Genomic DNA, 18,465 nt, shown 5'->3' on the forward strand with positions numbered 1-18,465 from the left:
AATACCAATTTCCTCCAGTCCCGAGAACATGCAGAGAACATGCAGGCGCATATGTATGGCACGGTTTTCCTTATAGATTTGCCTTATTGGGTCTAAAATTGATGTAAAAGATGCAGAATTACATTCATACAAATCTCAGCACATTTCTAAGAAAAGGGGTTAAATCATTCAAGAAAACAAACATGCTCTCTCCTACTTTCCAAAATGTTATAGGTGCAATGAAATGAGACAAGCTAGGCCTGGGGCTCGAAGAGCTCTGATTCCGTGTAATCCCGTGTTAGCTGCCGTTGACATGGGATTGCAGTGCAATACCTCGTATCGGAGCTTATTGAATCAGAATCAGGGCTGATCTCTGAAACATAATTTGTAAAAGATGAAACAGGAAATGTTTCCAAAAGAAGGAAAAAAACAAAAACCTTTCGACTCCACTATGTGTAAAAATAATAAAACCTACATTCTTCCCAGGTATTTTTTTTTTTTTAACGCAAGGTTGGATGAGCAGGCAACCTTTATTCACATCTAAGAGATAAAAAAAAAAAAAGTCTGAATCACAAAACAGCTGCAAGTTATCTTTAAGTCAAGTAGAGTTATTAGGACACCAGAACATCAACGAGCTGTTTATACATTGGAGTGTGTGTATTTTTGTGTGCAAGAGTATGTTATAATGTTCATCATACTGCCACTCCAGTGTCATAACTATTAGACGGATAGAATTTTAAAAGGAAATACAATCCATATTTCACTGGAGCCACGGACGGACACGGATGCGCGCGCACACAAACAGCTAGGGGCTGTAATTGACGTCAGCCAAAAATACATTTTGTGCCTTTTTGGGCCGAAAAAATCCTTATTTACGTCAATAATTTTTTGGTCCAAAAACAGTCCAAAGGCCACTTCGGCGGATATAGAATTATCCCCAAGGGATTTTCTAGCTGTGCAAGATTCTATGGCAGGTCAGAAAATCATTCACAATCAATGCCATCTTTACAGCACTTTAATACAAATAATAGTAATAATGATGAATTTAAACACATACTATTTGTTGCCTAGGCTTTACTTTAACAATCCTTCTGTTTTTCAGTTTCAGTATGTAAGAAAATGTACAGTACCTTAATGGTCTGGAAATTCTGAAGATGTTGCTTGCTTTGTTCGTATGGATAGCTATTATGGTGAAGTTAATCACGGGAAAGTTTTATTTTTTATTAGTTTTTTTTTAAAGTGTGTAGAAGTTGAAATGTCTTTCAAAAACTGTAAAAAAAAAAAAAAATCTTGGGGCCAAGAGTTTTCATTTATTACATGTACACATTTTTTTTACAGAAAATGGTGTGCTGGCCTTGCAAATATTATGATTACAATATATCTAAAATATTTACATATATGTATACGTGTGTGCATGTATGTGTAATATATATGTACATACATATATTACTTACACAAGGATTTGTAATTTTTTTTTTTTTTACTGGCAGTCCCAGCTATACAGTATAAATAGGAGATATACATCTAACAATTGTGGCGATTTAGAGATTCTCCTCAATAAATATTAATTTAATGGATTTGTCATTTCATACTCTGTGATAACGTTTTGCATCTATTAGGAGCAGATAACACAGAATTAATTTGTGTTTCTAATCTGTAATGTCCTAGTGCAACTGCTGCTTTTGTCTCTTCTCTACATCTGGTTGGTCTGCCACATTCATTTCTTTATGGACTGCCCAAATTCTCTCATGTGCATTAATGCCAGATAAGATGTTGGCCATAGTGGTAACTACTACAATAACGCAATTATGGTTATCGGTTCAGTTTCTTAGACGTTGGCCACGCACAGTTCTAACCAGTACAGTTTTGCTGTATTATGGTCGATTTCAGAGGGTCCCCTTATATGAAATGCTGCTTTAAAATTATTATATCAAAAGCACTATTTGAGTAAACATGTTTACTGTTACAAACCTCTTCAAATTATGATATGCATACAAATTTCACAAAAATAATGCAGAAAGGATCTATCGTTGATGTTAAATTAATCGAAAACTCAAAAGTGAAAGTGCTATATCCTAGTTGTCCTTTTTTTCCCCAATTTATTTTTCTTAACAAAACTAGCAGCAGTTCATCAGTGCATGAAAATGTGAAGGTCTTTTTTTTTTCTCCCCCCCTGGAAAGAATAGTTTATCTGAACAAAAACAAGCACTACGTTCCTGGTTGAACCAAAATGAAATCTACTTTACAGGCTCACAACGTTCTTCATAAAATGAGACTTTCCCACAAAACAGCATGCTGGTAAAAAGCAACACGAAGGGAATGCTGTCATGCTGGCAGAATGACATTGGCAAAATATATTGTCGTCCTTTAGTAAGGTAAGGCAGGGATTGTAACATTTATGTAATACAAAAGTCAGAAGGAGTTCGCTTTCAGCATAAATGTTTGAGATGGCCTGCTCCAAGCACTCATTTCTTGATTTCCATATCGTTGTAAGGGTCTTTAGATTATGCCATGTATATGAAGGTGTTGATATCAGATTCATCTCTTCTGATGTACTTGTGTTCTATGAGCCATTCAATCTGCTCTTTTATCATCTTCTTCTGTGGTAAGAACATGTTTTTCAAAATTTCTACGAGTTCAGTCTGGAGCTGGGCATTAGTAATTTTCTTCCTCATCTTCATTATTTGGATGATAGCCTCCTACAGTAGGAAAATAAATAGGTTTAAGGAGGGGGGACAGGCAGTGTGACAGAAGGAATAGGAGGGTTACATACAGAAGGAAGAGATGCCAAGGGGAGAGGTCAGAGGAGGAGGGGAGAGTATGAAATAAATGTGGCATCTTTAAAAAGGGCAGTCTCACCAGAGGGCAGTCTTACCAGATAGCCATAACTTAGGCCTGGTCCATAGAGGGGGAAGCCGCGCTGAGCCCCGTCATCCTCAATGAGGATGTCTTTAGAGGGGGCTTCCGCGAGCGTCCGCAGGCGTGCTGAGATGCAGGGATTTTCAGCCGACAGCCGAAACTGTTTCTCAGCGCGCTGTCGGCTGAAAACACCTAATCAGCGCAAAGCAGCGTCATGACGTCTGCGCTTCACGGGCTATTGGCCCAGCGACGTCACTGCCCCGCCTCTCGATCGCGCACGCTGGCTCGCCTGCCAGTCCATGGAATCGCTCCTGACCGAGCAGGCGAGCGTCAGCGCGGAGGAGCGCGGCTGGACCCCTCTATGGCCTCAGCGTAACATGTCATTAACATTAGGTCACTTTGCTCCTAAAAGGGAATGCCTAAGCCCAAAATTATATTTTCTATTCAAAAACATGGTTTTCCATGGAAATTTTATTTAGGATGTTAAATCTGCAACATAGAATACGGTCTTTTACACACCTGTGTTCTTAATATCCTTAGCTGCACAATGCCTTCATTTTCCTCTTCCCGCATCCTTTCAGTGGTCAGCTGCAAGCGTCCAATTAAATTTATCTTCCCTCTTTTCTGGACTTTTGCGTTTTTTCTAGAATAGTAACACATTCACGTTATAGAAACTCACCAGCCAGCTAAAAGAACTTATTTCATTTGCATTGGCAACAGAGCTGTCTAATAATGTTACATTACATTTTAGATCTAAGGCAGTAATATGGTAAAAAGCAAGGCAATAGGAATGGATGAATAGTTATACGTGCTTTACCCGCTTCCCACCATATTGAACCGAGAGGTACAATCTTTCTTACAAGTCGTCAAGTTAACATTTTGCTTAAATGCATTTACAAATTCTCAATATATTGAATAGGGGGTAAAGAAACATGGAGGTTCCCCATTATTCTCATAACCAACACAGCAGATCACATTAACCTTTAGCATCAGAGCCCTTTACGCAGGTTACAGAAATTCCAGATCATTGCTTATGTCAGCACTGCATGTACTGTAATCAAATGTATGAAACGCACACATCTGAAGGTCTCTGGATACTACTGATCAAGTAGAAGTGGAATATACTGTACATACACGCGCACACAACCCAGTTGGAGGGCTTATTCTCACAAAATATGAGAATTATACATTGAATTGTTGGATGAATTGCTCTCAGAAGCAGATTAAAGCTACAGTTTACTCATGAATTAATCATGGTACCAAACAACATTTTCAGGCCCATAATTATTTTGTTCAAAGAAAGAATTAAAACCGAATAGCAAATGGCAGTGTCATGGTAGACCAAGCTTTTACAGGGATCGCAAACACCAGGCAGAAAGAGAGGGTTAAGTAAACTAAGGTTTATTCTGGCCGGGGCCAACAGGTAGCAACACAATGTACAAAGAACAGGGCGTTACAGGGGACTACTAGCTCGCTAGTTGCAAGCCGCCAATTGGGAGCGGGGACTCAAATCGGACAGACCAATGAGGGCAGTGAGCGGTGCCAGAGGACATTCCCAGGAGGTGGGGCTCTGGCACCATGAGAAATTGGAACTGACCAATATGAAATCGAGCCAACAGGGATAGGACCCAGACCTCTGTTCCCAATTACAGCTCCATAAATCCCACAGGGATAAGACACCTGGCTGAAGGGGAGAGAAGAATGCTTCACCTTTAGTATATACTCCCAAGAAGGAGGGCTCGCCCTTCCCCATCGCTCCATTCTCCAGACACACTTCATCTGGTACCACACAAAAGCTAGTCCCTGACTCACGGTATGCTAGCTACTCAACCATTGTTAGTGGCCCAAGCATACAATGAGTCACATAGAACTATACAGAAACCACCATAAGCGCATTAACATAATAAATATGACATAGTAAGCCTGCTTCAGATACCTAACCTCAGGTTACACAACAGGGCTGGAAGCCATGTTGAAGTCTAGACATGGCCATTTTAACTATGTATACTGGGTCAATATCTTCATTGGTAGGGGGCAACAAGTGGGCTTAACAGTTAATATAGTGTGCCTCCGCTGCCACTACGTCCCACCTCCCCTCCTCATGATGAGATCCATGGGGTGGCAGTCCTGATAGGCTGTTCTTCTGGGTCAATGGAAGTCTTTGACTGTCGTACTGGGCTAGGTTCGTCCTGCCGGGATAGGCCATAGCCATTGCCATGGTGTTGCCATTCTTACGTTGTATGGTAAAAATCACACTCTTGAAAAGCCAAGCTCCACCGCAAAAGTTTTACATTCTATCCTGACACCCGATGTAGCCAGTGGAGGGGGTCATGGTCAGTTACCGCGTGACTGTCATACACGTACAGCTGAAGCTTGAGTGCTCAAATGATCACCAAGCACTCAATAGTAGGATAGACCACCTCCCGATTTAACAGCTTGCGGCTCAGATAAACCACGGGGTGCTTAATGCCGTCCTTGCCCACAAGTCTGTGGGACTGCACCAATGCCATAAGTGAAGGCATCGGTCTGGATCGGGAACCGACTACAATAGGTCAGGGGCACCAGAACAGGAGAGCTCTCTTCCTTGAGGGTTTTGAATGTGGTCTCGCACTCGGGAAACCAGGTCATAGTGCTGGTGAGCCTCCTGAAGGGTCAAGACAGAGGTTTGGCGATGGCACTATATTGGGGTTCAAACATACGGTAGTACCCAGCCATCCCCAGAAAAGAAAGTACCTGCTTCTGGGCGAGGAAAGCTTGGAGTGCTGGGGTTTAGTCGGGATGCCTGATCGGGCCACTGTTTCAGGAGATGGGACACTCGGCTGCCATCGGCGGTGGAGGTAAGAACGAACCGCAATAAAGTCGTCCTTCTCAGCGGCACGTTGGGCTGTGGCCCGGCTTGCAGTCCAGGACCCATTCCCGGACCTCTGGAAGGCAACGGAACAGGGTTTGCTCTTTGATAAAGATCCCGCAGCTCTTCAATGGTAGTGGCTTTGCTGTCGGCTGCCTGCCGCTTCATATAGTGGGTCAGGCAGGACTTGCTCAATGTGGGTATCCTGGGAACCACAGTGCATGGATCCGAATTGCAACCGATACAGCTCTGGGGCGATGGGATACCGGCGAGGAGGACCAACTTGATCATTTTGTAGTTCCCGGCCTCCTCCATATCAATTTCCTGGTACACCTCAGCCACCTTCCCTCTCAACTGGGGGGACAGAAATGTTACCCATTCGGCATCGGGAAGGTGGTGGTGACAGATTTTCTCTAATGACCTTAAGTAGCCGTCCACAGCCTCTTCAAACTTCGGGAAGCCATTATAAGTCAACTGGGGGACAACTCACTCGCTTCCTGAGTTGGACGACCCTGCTGTGACTTGACGGTTTGAGGCGGAAGCTGGAGTGCTGACCATGCCTTGCTCAATAGGTGTCTCGGGTACCTTATCAGAGGCTATTAGATCACGGAGGATCTCTGCCTTGCACATCCCCTCTGTGAGCACTCCAATCTCCAGGCATTTGGAGGCCAACTTCTCCTTTGTCCAGCCACGGTATTTGCTGGCTATCATTAGTCGATTACCGTCGACTACAAATAACACAGTAACAATTAGCGCGGACAAGTTATCGCTCGTGCCCGGTAAGGTGCTCCTGTAACTGAGTTCTGCAATCTCAAAGTCGAGAATGTCTCAGGGCTGAAGGCCCCGCAAATATTTCTGTCCTGAGCCTGGCGATCGCACTTCTACCACCAGAAGTATCACGGTAGACTAGACTTAAACATGGATTGCAAACACCAGGCAGAATGAATGTGTTAAATAAACAAAAATTTTTTTTTTTTTTTTAAATGCAATAACTCACCAGAACAGGGGGTTACAGGGACTACTAGCTCGCTAGTTGCGGGTGCTTTCTCGTTCTGTCTGTCCATGAGTATTCCAGTACTAGGGATTCCCGCCTCTCGGTCCACAGTTCACCTTTCGAGTTGGCCTCTCATCACTGAGACCAACCATAAACCGCAGTGGAGCCCTGACAGGCATCGACTTCTATAGTTTCCCAGCCTCCCTCTGAAATCATGGAGAACAGGATGCCAACTAAGTAGCGGAGACCTGCCCTCCACTGGACCAATCAGGAGCTGGGGCTTCAACCGGATGGATCAATCATGGCCATGGCAGGGGACAGGACAGTGCCTTGGGGGCGTGGGAAATTGGAACTGACCAATGCGACTCCAGAAGATGGGGCAAGGATCTCCGGCAGCGGTAGACACCTGGCTGACAGGGAAAGAACACTGCTCCACCTTTGGAGTATGTACCTCACCAGCAGGAAGGTTCGCCCTTCCACCTCACCATTGTTTAGAGACACTGCGCCTGTCCTTGAGTCACTATAGGCTATTCACTCAACCATTATTAGTAGCCCAAGCATACAATGAGTCACATAGAAATATACAGAAACCATAAGTGCATTAAAAATATAATAAACATGACACAGTAACCCTGCTACAGATATCTAACCTCAAGTTCCATTATCAAAATAACCGTTGTAAAAGCAATTTCCACAAAAAACTTGTAGTTTATGGTACTGGTGTAATTACCATTATTCTGTGTGAAGTTACAGCAATTTCTTGTGAAACATTTCTTCTACGCTGCTTTGTATTTTAGAGTTTACCTTCCCCTTATAGAAGTAATGAAGTATCACTCCTTAAAGTCACTGACTGCACAGAAGGTGAAAAGCAAAATAAAGTGAACACAGGTGAATGCTCGCAGACGATGGTAACCCATTTAATGAACAAGCAAACACATTACACCTTATGCGGGGAAAAAGTAGCCATCTTTTGCACATTCCACTTTAAGCTATTAATTTTTTTGTTTTTTTAAATATTGTTGTATTTAATTTCAACTAAGTATACATATTAAATGGAAACTATATGCAAACAATTTCCAGTTTCTTAAAAGTGCATATCTGCCACTAGAGAGGGAAAACATGTTATTGTATATAATACTTTCGTTTCTTATGAAGCTGACACTGGAGACGATTACCATTTCCCCTTTGTTTTGCTGAGATGTTAAAAATACTAGTCTTGGATCTGAAAAGCACCTTCCATTTACCCATGACTTGCCTATGGAAATAGTGGGGGACAAGGAGAGCTGTCTGATGTGAGCTTTAAGAGACTCTGCTTTAAATAGCTCAGCTTGATTCATCTTACCTGCAAACAGGAAGAGATATACAGTGGCGAGAAAACGTTTGTGAACCCCAATGATAATTAAGGAAATTCCAGGGTTTTTCCATAATAGACAAAAAACAAAAGAACAGGGCGCACAACGCACATAGTGATGTAAAGTTTAAAAAGTGACTTTATGATTAAAAGTAAATAGTTCTGCGTACATCAAAGTGAAATAAACAAGCAGTTGGTTAATAGGTTTAATACACCAGGAGACAACCGGAGACGACACTCTTCACTTGATCTCAGTAGGTGGTGGGTCAGCAAGCGTCTCGTCTGCTATTCACTCCACACGTGAAATCCAGAGCTCTCCGTCTCAGGGTGGCAAGTGGGTCAGTCCCAAGGTAAAAGTCCCGTATGTAATGTATACATTCCCTGAAGAAGTAACCTGGTGTTACGAAACGCGTTGGGTGTCTTAGCTCGTATTTCTGTACCCCTGTGCGTCCAGAACACACTCTGTGTATTTTCCCCCGTATTTATTTGCAAGTCAGTGCTGCTGATTCCACATTTGCTACTACGTGCACTGTACTCTACACGTTGCTGTGAGCATCCAGCACGGCCCGCACGCTGTGCATTCCAGCAGGCTCCTCCCGGAAGTGGATGGTCGATTTGTGACGTCATCGCCGGGCGCCCCACGAGGAGTAGCGGCAAGCGACTGGCTTTCAAGCCGTGTGGACACTGACGGAGGCTGTTACATGCCGAGTTGAGCCTTGTGCTCCGGGACTTTTACCTTGGGACTGACCCACTTGCCACCCTGAGACGGAGAGCTCTGGATTTCACATGTGTGGAGTGAATAGCAGACGAGACGCTTGCTGACCCACCACCTACTGAGATCAAGTGAAGAGTGTCGCCTCCGGTTCTCTCCTGGTGTGGTAAACCTATTAACCAACTGCTTGTTTATTTCACTTTGATGTACGCAGAACTATTTACTTTTAATCATAAAGTCACTTTCTAAACTTTACATCACTATGTGCGTTGTGCGCCCTGTTCTTTTGTTTTTTTTCTAGTTCCAGGGGTGTCGAGCCACCCCCAAGAAAGGCTGCAGACCCACATCTAGTGTTATCCTCACATTTAAGGTCAACAATATTGTTTTTGTTCACTGTGCACTGTTCACAGGTTGTGTTTTACTAGGTATTAGCTGCGCACTATCACCTATCCTTTTACTTTTTCCATAATAACCTTCGTGAATCAAAATCAGTCTTTTCTTAAATATCCAATATGGTTTATATTAGCCTGATCCATGTCTTTTGAAACAATATCATGTATGAATTAGACAAACAATAAGTAATTAATAGTCAGGGTATGTGCAAAAGTAAGTGAAAGCGGGGGTTTAACAGCCAAATTATAGCTAGCTCTTCAGGGATGAGTTTGGGAGGCCCCACCCTATATAAATATCAGAAATGTTGTGTGTTTGCTCTTCCCCATACAGGTGTGTGGAAACAAGTCAAGCCACAAATCAAAATAAATCTCTGAGGACCTCAGAAAAGCAGTTATTGATGCTCATCAGTCTCCAACGTGGTCATCCTACCAAAACCTCTCCAAGAACAAGCAATCAGACAAATCATCCAGGAAGTCACACAGAACCCCAGAGTAACATAAAAAGGATCTGCAGGCCACTCTCACCTTGTCTAATGTGAGTATTCCTGACTCAACTATCAGAAAAGACTGAACAGGAATGGTGTTTATGGAAGCATAACCGGGAGGAAATCACAGCTCTCTAAAAAGAACATTGCTGCCCATCTGAAGTTCACCAAAGAGCACATAGATGATCCACAAGACTTCTGGAACAATGTTCTCTGGACAGACGATTCAACGGTAGAAGTTTTTGGCCTCAATTAGAAATGGTGTTTGACGAAAACCAAACACTGCGTTTGAACAGAAGAATCTCATCCCAACACTCAAGCATGGTGGTGTGAGTGTGATGGTTTGGGGCTGCATTGCTGCCTCATGACTTGGACAGCTTGCCATCATTGACACAACCATGAATTCTGCATTGTATCAGAAGATTCTAGAAGAGAATGTCAGGCCATCCATCCGTGATCTGTAGCGAAAGTGTGTCAAGCAGCACGACAATGATCCTAAAACATAGAAGCAGATCTACAAACAAATGGCTGCAGAAGAAATTCCGCGTTTTAGAAGGGCCTAGTCAAAGTCAAGACCTAAACCCCACCGAAATGTTGTGGCAGGACCGGAAGCGAGCTGTTCACGCAAGAAAGCCCCCAAATGTCACTGAGTTGAAGCAGTTCTGTAAGGAGGAATGGGCCAAAATTCCTCAAAATCAATGTGAGAGACTGACCAGCAGTTAAAGGAAACGCTTACTTGAAGTCACTGCTTCTTAACGGGGTGCCACCAGGTACTGAATCTAAAGGTTCACATACTTTTTCACACATGGATATTGAATGCCGAATCATTTGTGGATACATAAATGTTGAAAAAGTATCATGTATGTGTCATTTGTTTGATCAGGTTATATTTATCTATTAGGTATTGGATTCAGATCTAATAACATTTTAGGTTTGAAATGTGTGAAAATGTTAAGGGGTTCACAAACATAATATTATATACACACATACGCACGCACTAAAGCTTAGCACCCTTTTGTGAATTTGGTCACCAGTATTTTCTGAACATGAATTATCATTAGTTCATTCATTTTATATAGAATACATAATTAAAGCATGAACAGTTTCTTACATTAAGCTGAACTCCTGATTCACCGAGAACAGGGTACCCTCTGTAAAGTCTTTTGGGGAGTTCACTTGTGGCTCATATGATAAAACTTGACGTTTCAGCTTCGGAAAAGCTACAAGAGACTAAACAAGACAAAACAAAAAACAATAAAACGCAAGCATTTATCCAAGAAGGTATGTCATATTTTTCTCTTGAAGCACTGAGCTCTACCAGGACTGCTCCAAACATTTCGTTTCCCATTACCTATATTTGAAAGCAGCAATCCTTGAAAATTATTTGCGTTTAATTTTAATAATGTTATGATCTTGCCCTGCTCTTAAGAATTAAACATCTAAATTTGGTCTCAAAAATCGCTAGCATGAGGTTACCATGGTAACATTTGGACTGCACTGGGCAAAACTCAATTTCAACCTCTGGGACAAATGCTTATATCTCCTGAATGAGATCATCCGATTGTAAAATAAAACTCGCTGATTAGCTGGGGCTGCTGCCATCTTCAGAATTGTCTTTATAATGTTACAAAGGTTCCTTTTAAATCCTCAGACCTCACTGACTATTATAGCTATAGGTGACAAAGCACTAGAATGATCCTACACACCGTTTTCAATTCAATTTTGAATTGATCATTCCTTGCACTGATCGTTTTTATTATTTACTATATTTTGCAATTTAGAAAAGGACAAACGTTAGGACAAAAGTGTCTGTTCCCAAGTGAAAACAAATATTATTGGTCTCTATAATTCATGTCAAACGAAAAGATAAAGAACGTATAACGGTAAGAAGAGAAAAACATTATTTAACATAGTGTACAGAGCAATAATTCCCAGCTGGAAGACAGTTGATTACTTTAATAACTTTGTAGTATTGTCATTGCAGCCAGGGGAAGAGGGAGAGAGAGAGAACAAGCTCCATAGTGTAAATCAGTATAAAAAGGTTTTAATCAGACAAACAAAATCCATCAACTCACAAACTCCTAAGGTAAAAGTGCAAGGGAGGACAACATCAGGGGCCATGAGGCCGATGCGTAGACGGGGACCGGAGCTGGGAACACCACTCATGGGTATGCCGATTATGCTAAATTTCACTTTGAAGTTTTTCATGCATTTAGGTGCATTTAGTTGGGCCATTTTTATTATTCTATATATAAAATATATTTTCTCCTTGGATGATTTTCTTTTTGTATTTAATGCAAAAAATGTTTTTGTGAATATTGAGACATGATACATTTGTTTGTCTTCATGATGGGAAGAATGTATATTAGGATACTGGTATTTTTGCACTTGTATAGTCTTTATTTTTTATGCAGTTTTATATCCTAGCAATGTGTATTCAGCGTCCTGGCTAAGACATTTCCTCTGTTTGCCAAATATTCTCTTTGTTTTTATTGTGTCTATGTGATTGTTTGGTATTTTGTAGTTATATGTGTCTCCATGAATATTTTTTCACCTTCTGTCCCAAATAACTGTTTAGTGACATTTATCGTTGATTGGGACTAGATAAGGGCTACCAGCCCTCTCACATTTAATCCCGTTCCTGGTTTTTGTGGGCTTTCATTTGCAGCGTCATCACGTTCGCTGAGGAAGGGTCTGTGGAACCCTGGCTGAGGTGCTGAGAAATTGGAGAAGACTTCTGCAGTCAGGCTCCTCGGTCCTCATCCGGAAGTGGATACACGTCATCGGCACACCCAGCAGTGATGTTCCTGGCTCTGGTCCCAGCCTATGCATCGGACTGATGGCACATGAGATTTTCCCCCTTGTGCTTTTACCTTCGGCGTTTGTGAGTTGCTGGATTTTATTTGTGTCAGATTAAAACCTTTTTATACTGATTTACATTATGGAGCTTGTTCTCTCCTCTTGTTTTATAGATCGTGTGGCAAAAGTGTTTTTTCCTGCGGGGAGCTGCCGGGAGTTTCCAGTTTATACTACATTTTTACAATGCTTTCGATTTTGGATTTTTACAGACTTTTTTTATTCTGCGATTTATTTTTCGGTTCTTGCTTTTTCTCTCCCTTTTCTCCCCCCACTTTTTCCATGTTTGTTTTTTTTTTTCACTTTTTGTCCGGTTTGTCAATTGTCTATTTTGTCTTTATTGTTTCTTGTTGGCATTTCTTGTTGCAATTTGCTTCTACACACTGGCAATTGCTATATCTTCTCCATTTCTGATTTCCCCATCTTACACACTGGTTCAATAGCGTCACATTTTTTCCCATTTTGGTTCCTGAGATATTTTATTTTGAATGTCCGTTACAAGAATTCTAATCCTGATGTAGCAATATGGACACACCGAGTTCAGCCTCACTGACAGTAAATAGAAAGCTGTGCTATCGTCAAATGAGGACATTGCTGCTTTCGACTAGGTGACCCGCAAAAACATCTGTTTTTCTATTCAAGTACTGGCAAAAAGTACAAAAGAAAATGGTTCTGCGAATCAGAGAGTCCTTGGAGCTTTATGTGCCACAGTTAGCTCAGGAGAACTCCCTGGTTCATACAAGGTAAAACAAAAACTTTAGTTGTGGGGGAGAAAGGTTGCTGATTGAAAAAGTTAATGCCATCCTGTTCCATGGGTATCTGCAGAGCACTGTAATGTACTTTAATAAGCTGCAGAATCAGCCAGCACTAGAGCCAAATAGAACAAAGCAAATGTTTTACGTACATCCTGTTCAAACGCTACTAGCAAAACAGTCACTGCTGTAACATATGTATAAATACCCATAAAGTCCTCCTCAGTTCTGCATCAGGTAGTTCTGTTGCCAGTTTAAGATTTTCAAAGCTGATTTTCTCTCTAGGTCTTTGGTTCCAGGCAAACAAGACAGCCAACTGAAACGTGGTCACCTCCAAATCATATTGACCAACCTCATTCTTAAATGTTATCTGCAAAATGGAAGTGTGTTATTAAGTTCTATAAAAGAAATACACTTTAGGTGAATGATGGGATAAAGAAATTATATTTAAAATGACACTTACAAGTCCCCTCACCAAGCATACATACATCCACGCACAAGTATTTTTAATTGCCCTCTGCAGGACAAGGTTATTTGGTCATTTTAAGAGGCAACACATGATAATGGTTATTTGAAAAGCATGCATCATAAATGTATTCTCTACTGTTAAAGTAGATAAGACAGTTGAACTTTGATAAATGGGTTTAAAACATACATGAGACATCTATGGAAAGAGCATAGCATTGTGTCTATCTTCCGGGGAGGGAGAAGAATCTTTCGCCAAACACTGTTATTCATAACAACAATGAATATTTATAAACACGTCCAGGAAGAAAACACTCACAAGTCAATGAACTTGACTGCACATTTCCATAGATTTGCAAATCTCACATCACTTTGTGATAAAAAAAAAATTTCAACTTCAAATTTCTTTATTGGGGTTACAAATTTTGACAGTATATCACAGCCCATTGTAATACAATTCCCCAACAGATTTTCTTTTTTATCACAATCGTACGGTTATTAAATCTTCTTTGGTATGAGACAGAGACAATACATAAAGGACATACAAGACAAACCGGACACCGGACAAGGGAGGAGGGGGTGAGGGAGGGGGTGAGGGAGGGGGGGTGGGGTCTTCTCAAGGTGTTTCTGCCGCCGTGGAGTCATTTTTCATCTTCTTTTCCTTGTAGATAATTCTTTTTTTTTTTTTTTTATAATATTGCTTCCAACTCTAGTTTACCGCCTTAACTCTGTAGAGTTGGCTCATTGGGTTGCTACCCAGGGGGCTGTCATCTACCTGTTCGTCACTATATGTCGACTGGTCTCTGACCTCCAAAGGAGAACGCGTTCGCGACTATTATAGCAGGATTGCGGTGGCATCCACTCCAGGGATGTCCGTCTGTGCTAGCCATGGTGACCAGACTTTTAGGAAGTTTGTGCCGGTGTCACTTTGTGATTATTAATCGTCTGTGGAACCACAGGGATCTTGGTATGCTCAAAGTCCAAGAAATCCTACCGCAATGACAATGTCAGCTATGCCCGACATTCACTGCCTTTATGCACCCGGCAGTCAAAAGGAGACATTGTGCTAAGGGGGCAGATAGAAAAGGTGAGCAAGTGTAACTATAGGCAGGAGCTCCAAATCAATGTCTTCTCTATGTGAAATATTAATTTAGGAGGGCTTGAGAGGTGAAGTCAATTATATATACAGCACCGGGCATTTTTAATGTCTTAATCTGAACTGATACTATAAATAATTCTTGGTTGGGGATGTGTAGATGTCATAGGCCGCTGGTCCCGGGTACATCGTGACTGTGCTAGTGGTGGGAATCTAACCAGTGTATTAAGGCAGCTCGAACAGACTCACAATGCCATTAGACATGAGATGATGCCAATGTAGCTTTCTACCACTGTGATTCTTCTTGTAGAACTCTTCTACTTCAGGGATGAGGTCTTCAAGCTCAGTAGGAAGGGACACAAAGACTTTTTCGGAGCTCCGCGACCATGCACCAGCATTTAAAATTTTAATATTCACAGAATCGGCTGCCAAAAAAAGAAAAAAAAATTCAATACCAAACAGAAATGAAATATGGAAACTAAAAACAGAAAATGCTTTTAAGAAAAATAAACGTTCATGTTTATACGTGAATATGAATATACAAAAAGGTGTGTGTGTTTACCTATGATTTTTCTTTTTCTAAACATAACAGTCTGCAGCCCTTATAACAAATAAATACAAAAAATTAAAACAAATAAATGTTTCTCTTGAAGTCCTAAGCAAAGCATTATTGAAAATAAATAAGTATTGAAAAGGCGTTGTAACTTAATTGGGCCCCATTCTGTAGTCAGGAACTTGACACTGTTGCCACGACAAGGCGCATTTTGAATACTCAAGACTTCTGCAATGTAGGATTTTTCCTCAATCAGTCATAAAACATGAGGAGATTAATCCTTGTTACCTTCAGTCTCTAGGATTAGACCAGTTTTGATTGAACAAAAACCCAATGTAAAACAGTGCATTTTTACATTGAGCAGGGTGCACAGTGCAGCATAGAATATTTGCTGGTACAATGCCATTCTGCCCAGAAGAGATTGCCATCTAATTTTTTGGATGCTCACAGCATAGGTTACCTGTCTGATATAATAAAGAGATTGCAGGTCATTTTGAAGCAAACTGCACCACCCCTTCAAACATTGATCGTATACCACCAGGCCACCATAAACCACTTTAGGTAGAAGGAAATGTCACATTCCCATGCCATGACCCAATTCGCACAATTGTATTTATAAAAACAATGAAAAGACACAACGTCCCAATATAGGCGATATTCATGCTGCCCACCCCCACCCACCTGCTAAATGGAACCATTGCAATCTGGGTAACTGTGCCCACTATATGTCCACTTCCTTGTTTATAACCAGCACTGCGCATCATGTTTTATTATGGCATGGACACAGGGCTGTAACAGGTGAAACCTCCATCAGACTCAATTTGTGTTGGGAAAACAAAGCATCCTTGAATAATCTAATCAGGAGCAGGAGAGGGCCACCAACTTCGACATGTGTGACAAAACGGCTGCGATTATAGGAAAGGATTAGAACATATAGAACAGCATGGAATTAGATACAATTTTATCATGACAACCCATTACAAATGAGGGATGAGAGGGACTATACTTGTAGGCAGCTGTGCGAGTACTACTCCACTGCTCAATGTATATTTTGAGCATACTCACGTTGAAAAAGAAACCGACTACTGGTTTTGAAAACAAAATGGAATTGTAACCCTCCTCAGTGGAGTGTGTGCATTAAGCCATACCTGGCAAGGCCAACTTATTGTTTTTATGCATTTCCTTGAAAGCCTGGTTTAAATCTTCGGATACTTTAATGTCCTGGAACATTCTGGCCAGTTTGTTCACATAATCGGCAGGCATGCCCACTTCCTGTAAAATATGCACACTATTGAAACAGAATATTCAAACTGTACGTTGTTGCACATCATTGTACTGTATATTGTATGTTCCCCAAAAAACTGGACTTGAGAATGGAACAAAATTAGCAGTTTCACCTGACTGACAAAAACATCTGAAAATAAACACGCGGATATTAATGCCTCTACTGTGTTATTGTCATTCAGCCAATAGGTTAAACTACTCAATGAGAGGCTCTGGTCAAGGAGTTATCGCAGTGGTGAACAATCCCAAGTGCCTGTTCATTCCAGCAAGGAATACTACAAAGCAGTAACCATCACTAAATACTGCATTCAAGTGATGTCATTCCCTCCCACACTCCTAATCATAATATTTCACATGCATTACATTATAGTTTATGAGATCAAAAAGATGTGCCCACCTAAATATGAAACAATTTGATCCTCTCACCCTAGTGGATACCATAAGGGGGTACATTCTTTAAAGACTGAGCCAGCTGTCCAGTTATTTTTCGTCCGAAAATCCACATCATCTTAATAGGGAATTTGTGGCCACAAATAATCAGAACAACCGCATCGGACTCAATAGAATAAGGCCCCATGTGTGAACTAATTTTCTGATCAAGTTTCTGCATTAGAAAACACTATGGTGATCATTTTTCGGTTTCGCTCTTAAATGCTTAATAAACTATAGTAAACTCCAATCTGAAATCCTCAGCCAGTAAGGAAGAATACTGCCGGCTTAAAAAATATGGCATGTCCTTTTGAATTGTGATAAACAGCACAAAAACACAAAAAATACCCCCCTGGCACTGACCAGGCTTTTATATCATTTACTTTATGTACTGTCCAAATCTGCACCAAGGTTCCAGTTTGAACTTGTAAGTTTTTATTCTGGAATATGCATTCGACAAATCTAAAACATCAGGAGACAGTAATTTTACAATTTGATATTGGCTTACCCTCAACCATTCCACCATGTTTTCTTCTATTTCACTATCAGCAGAGATGTCTAAAATGAGGCGTCTTGTGAGGTGAGCTTTATGATATCTCATAAACACGTCCTTATTCTGTACATATTTTAGCACCAAAAGCTGTGTAAAGGAGAGAAAGACATTTATAAATGGAACCATTTTGTCTCCCTCTCCCCCTCCAATACTAATAACTGTATTCTTTTGGAAATGACCCAGTGTTTTTCCTTTTTCATCCCAATTACATTACTTCAGTGAAGTTAATGATCACTGAAATGTGCAGACAGACCTAGGATTTGAGAGCACCCAACAGTGATATCTCTAACAGGTTACAAACACGTTAAAAAATTTTTTTTAAAAATAAGGTATCTTAGGGGGAGAAAAAAAAAAACTGGTCAAATATTTGAATACACTATTTTAACAAAAATTAAAAACTGAACAATTTTCTTTTTTATTAGTTACAAAGGGGAACCTAAGGGAGTGGGGCCATTGTTTACTGGGGGGCAAACAAGACTGCTAGTTTGCATGCGTCATGGAGTGGGCTTCTGTAAAACATCAAAGATCTTGATAAATGTCCCCGGTGTTCAATAAAGTAGTTATAAACTGAACAAGTAAAACCGGTTATGTGCATATCACCTTTTATATTTCATAGTCAACAGAAATTTGTATCTAGCTTTCTAAAATATGACCACACAAGAATGCTAGTCAATAAACCAAAAGTTATACATTTATTTTTAAGTGTTATAATTGCAATGCCAATAAATGTGAATCTTCTAACATTTACACTGTCAAAAAAAAATAAAAAGTCAATCCAATCTTACAGGTGAAAGTTGAGATTAAACATTTCATCATTCGCAGCTTATTTATTGGAACGTAAGAAAAAGAAAAATAGT

At 40.8% G+C, this 18,465-nt stretch overlaps 1 protein-coding gene across 3 annotated transcripts in view; it reads right to left on the reverse strand.

Moving 5' to 3' along the window:
• Nucleotides 1-1,440: 1,440 nt before the first annotated feature.
• CUL5 (cullin 5) overlaps nucleotides 1,441-18,465 on the reverse strand; it is a 47,856-nt gene continuing 30,831 nt past the window's right edge. For 2 of the 3 annotated variants that reach the window (XM_075592362.1, XM_075592364.1), the window contains 8 exons: nucleotides 17,564-17,695; nucleotides 16,491-16,614; nucleotides 15,352-15,390; nucleotides 15,039-15,214; nucleotides 13,437-13,598; nucleotides 10,732-10,850; nucleotides 3,358-3,481; nucleotides 1,441-2,678 (listed from right to left, as the gene is read on the reverse strand). In XM_075592362.1, the coding sequence (XP_075448477.1) occupies nucleotides 2,484-2,678; nucleotides 3,358-3,481; nucleotides 10,732-10,850; nucleotides 13,437-13,598; nucleotides 15,039-15,214; nucleotides 15,352-15,390; nucleotides 16,491-16,614; nucleotides 17,564-17,695 (1,071 nt within the window). In that variant the 3' untranslated portion in view covers nucleotides 1,441-2,483. The remainder of the gene's footprint in view (nucleotides 2,679-3,357; nucleotides 3,482-10,731; nucleotides 10,851-13,436; nucleotides 13,599-15,038; nucleotides 15,215-15,351; nucleotides 15,391-16,490; nucleotides 16,615-17,563; nucleotides 17,696-18,465) is intronic. The other variant, XM_075592363.1, reaches the window with a different exon arrangement.

Source organism: Ascaphus truei, chromosome 3 (assembly GCF_040206685.1).
Source record: "Ascaphus truei isolate aAscTru1 chromosome 3, aAscTru1.hap1, whole genome shotgun sequence".
In the NCBI taxonomy this organism is placed as follows: domain Eukaryota; kingdom Metazoa; phylum Chordata; class Amphibia; order Anura; family Ascaphidae; genus Ascaphus; species Ascaphus truei.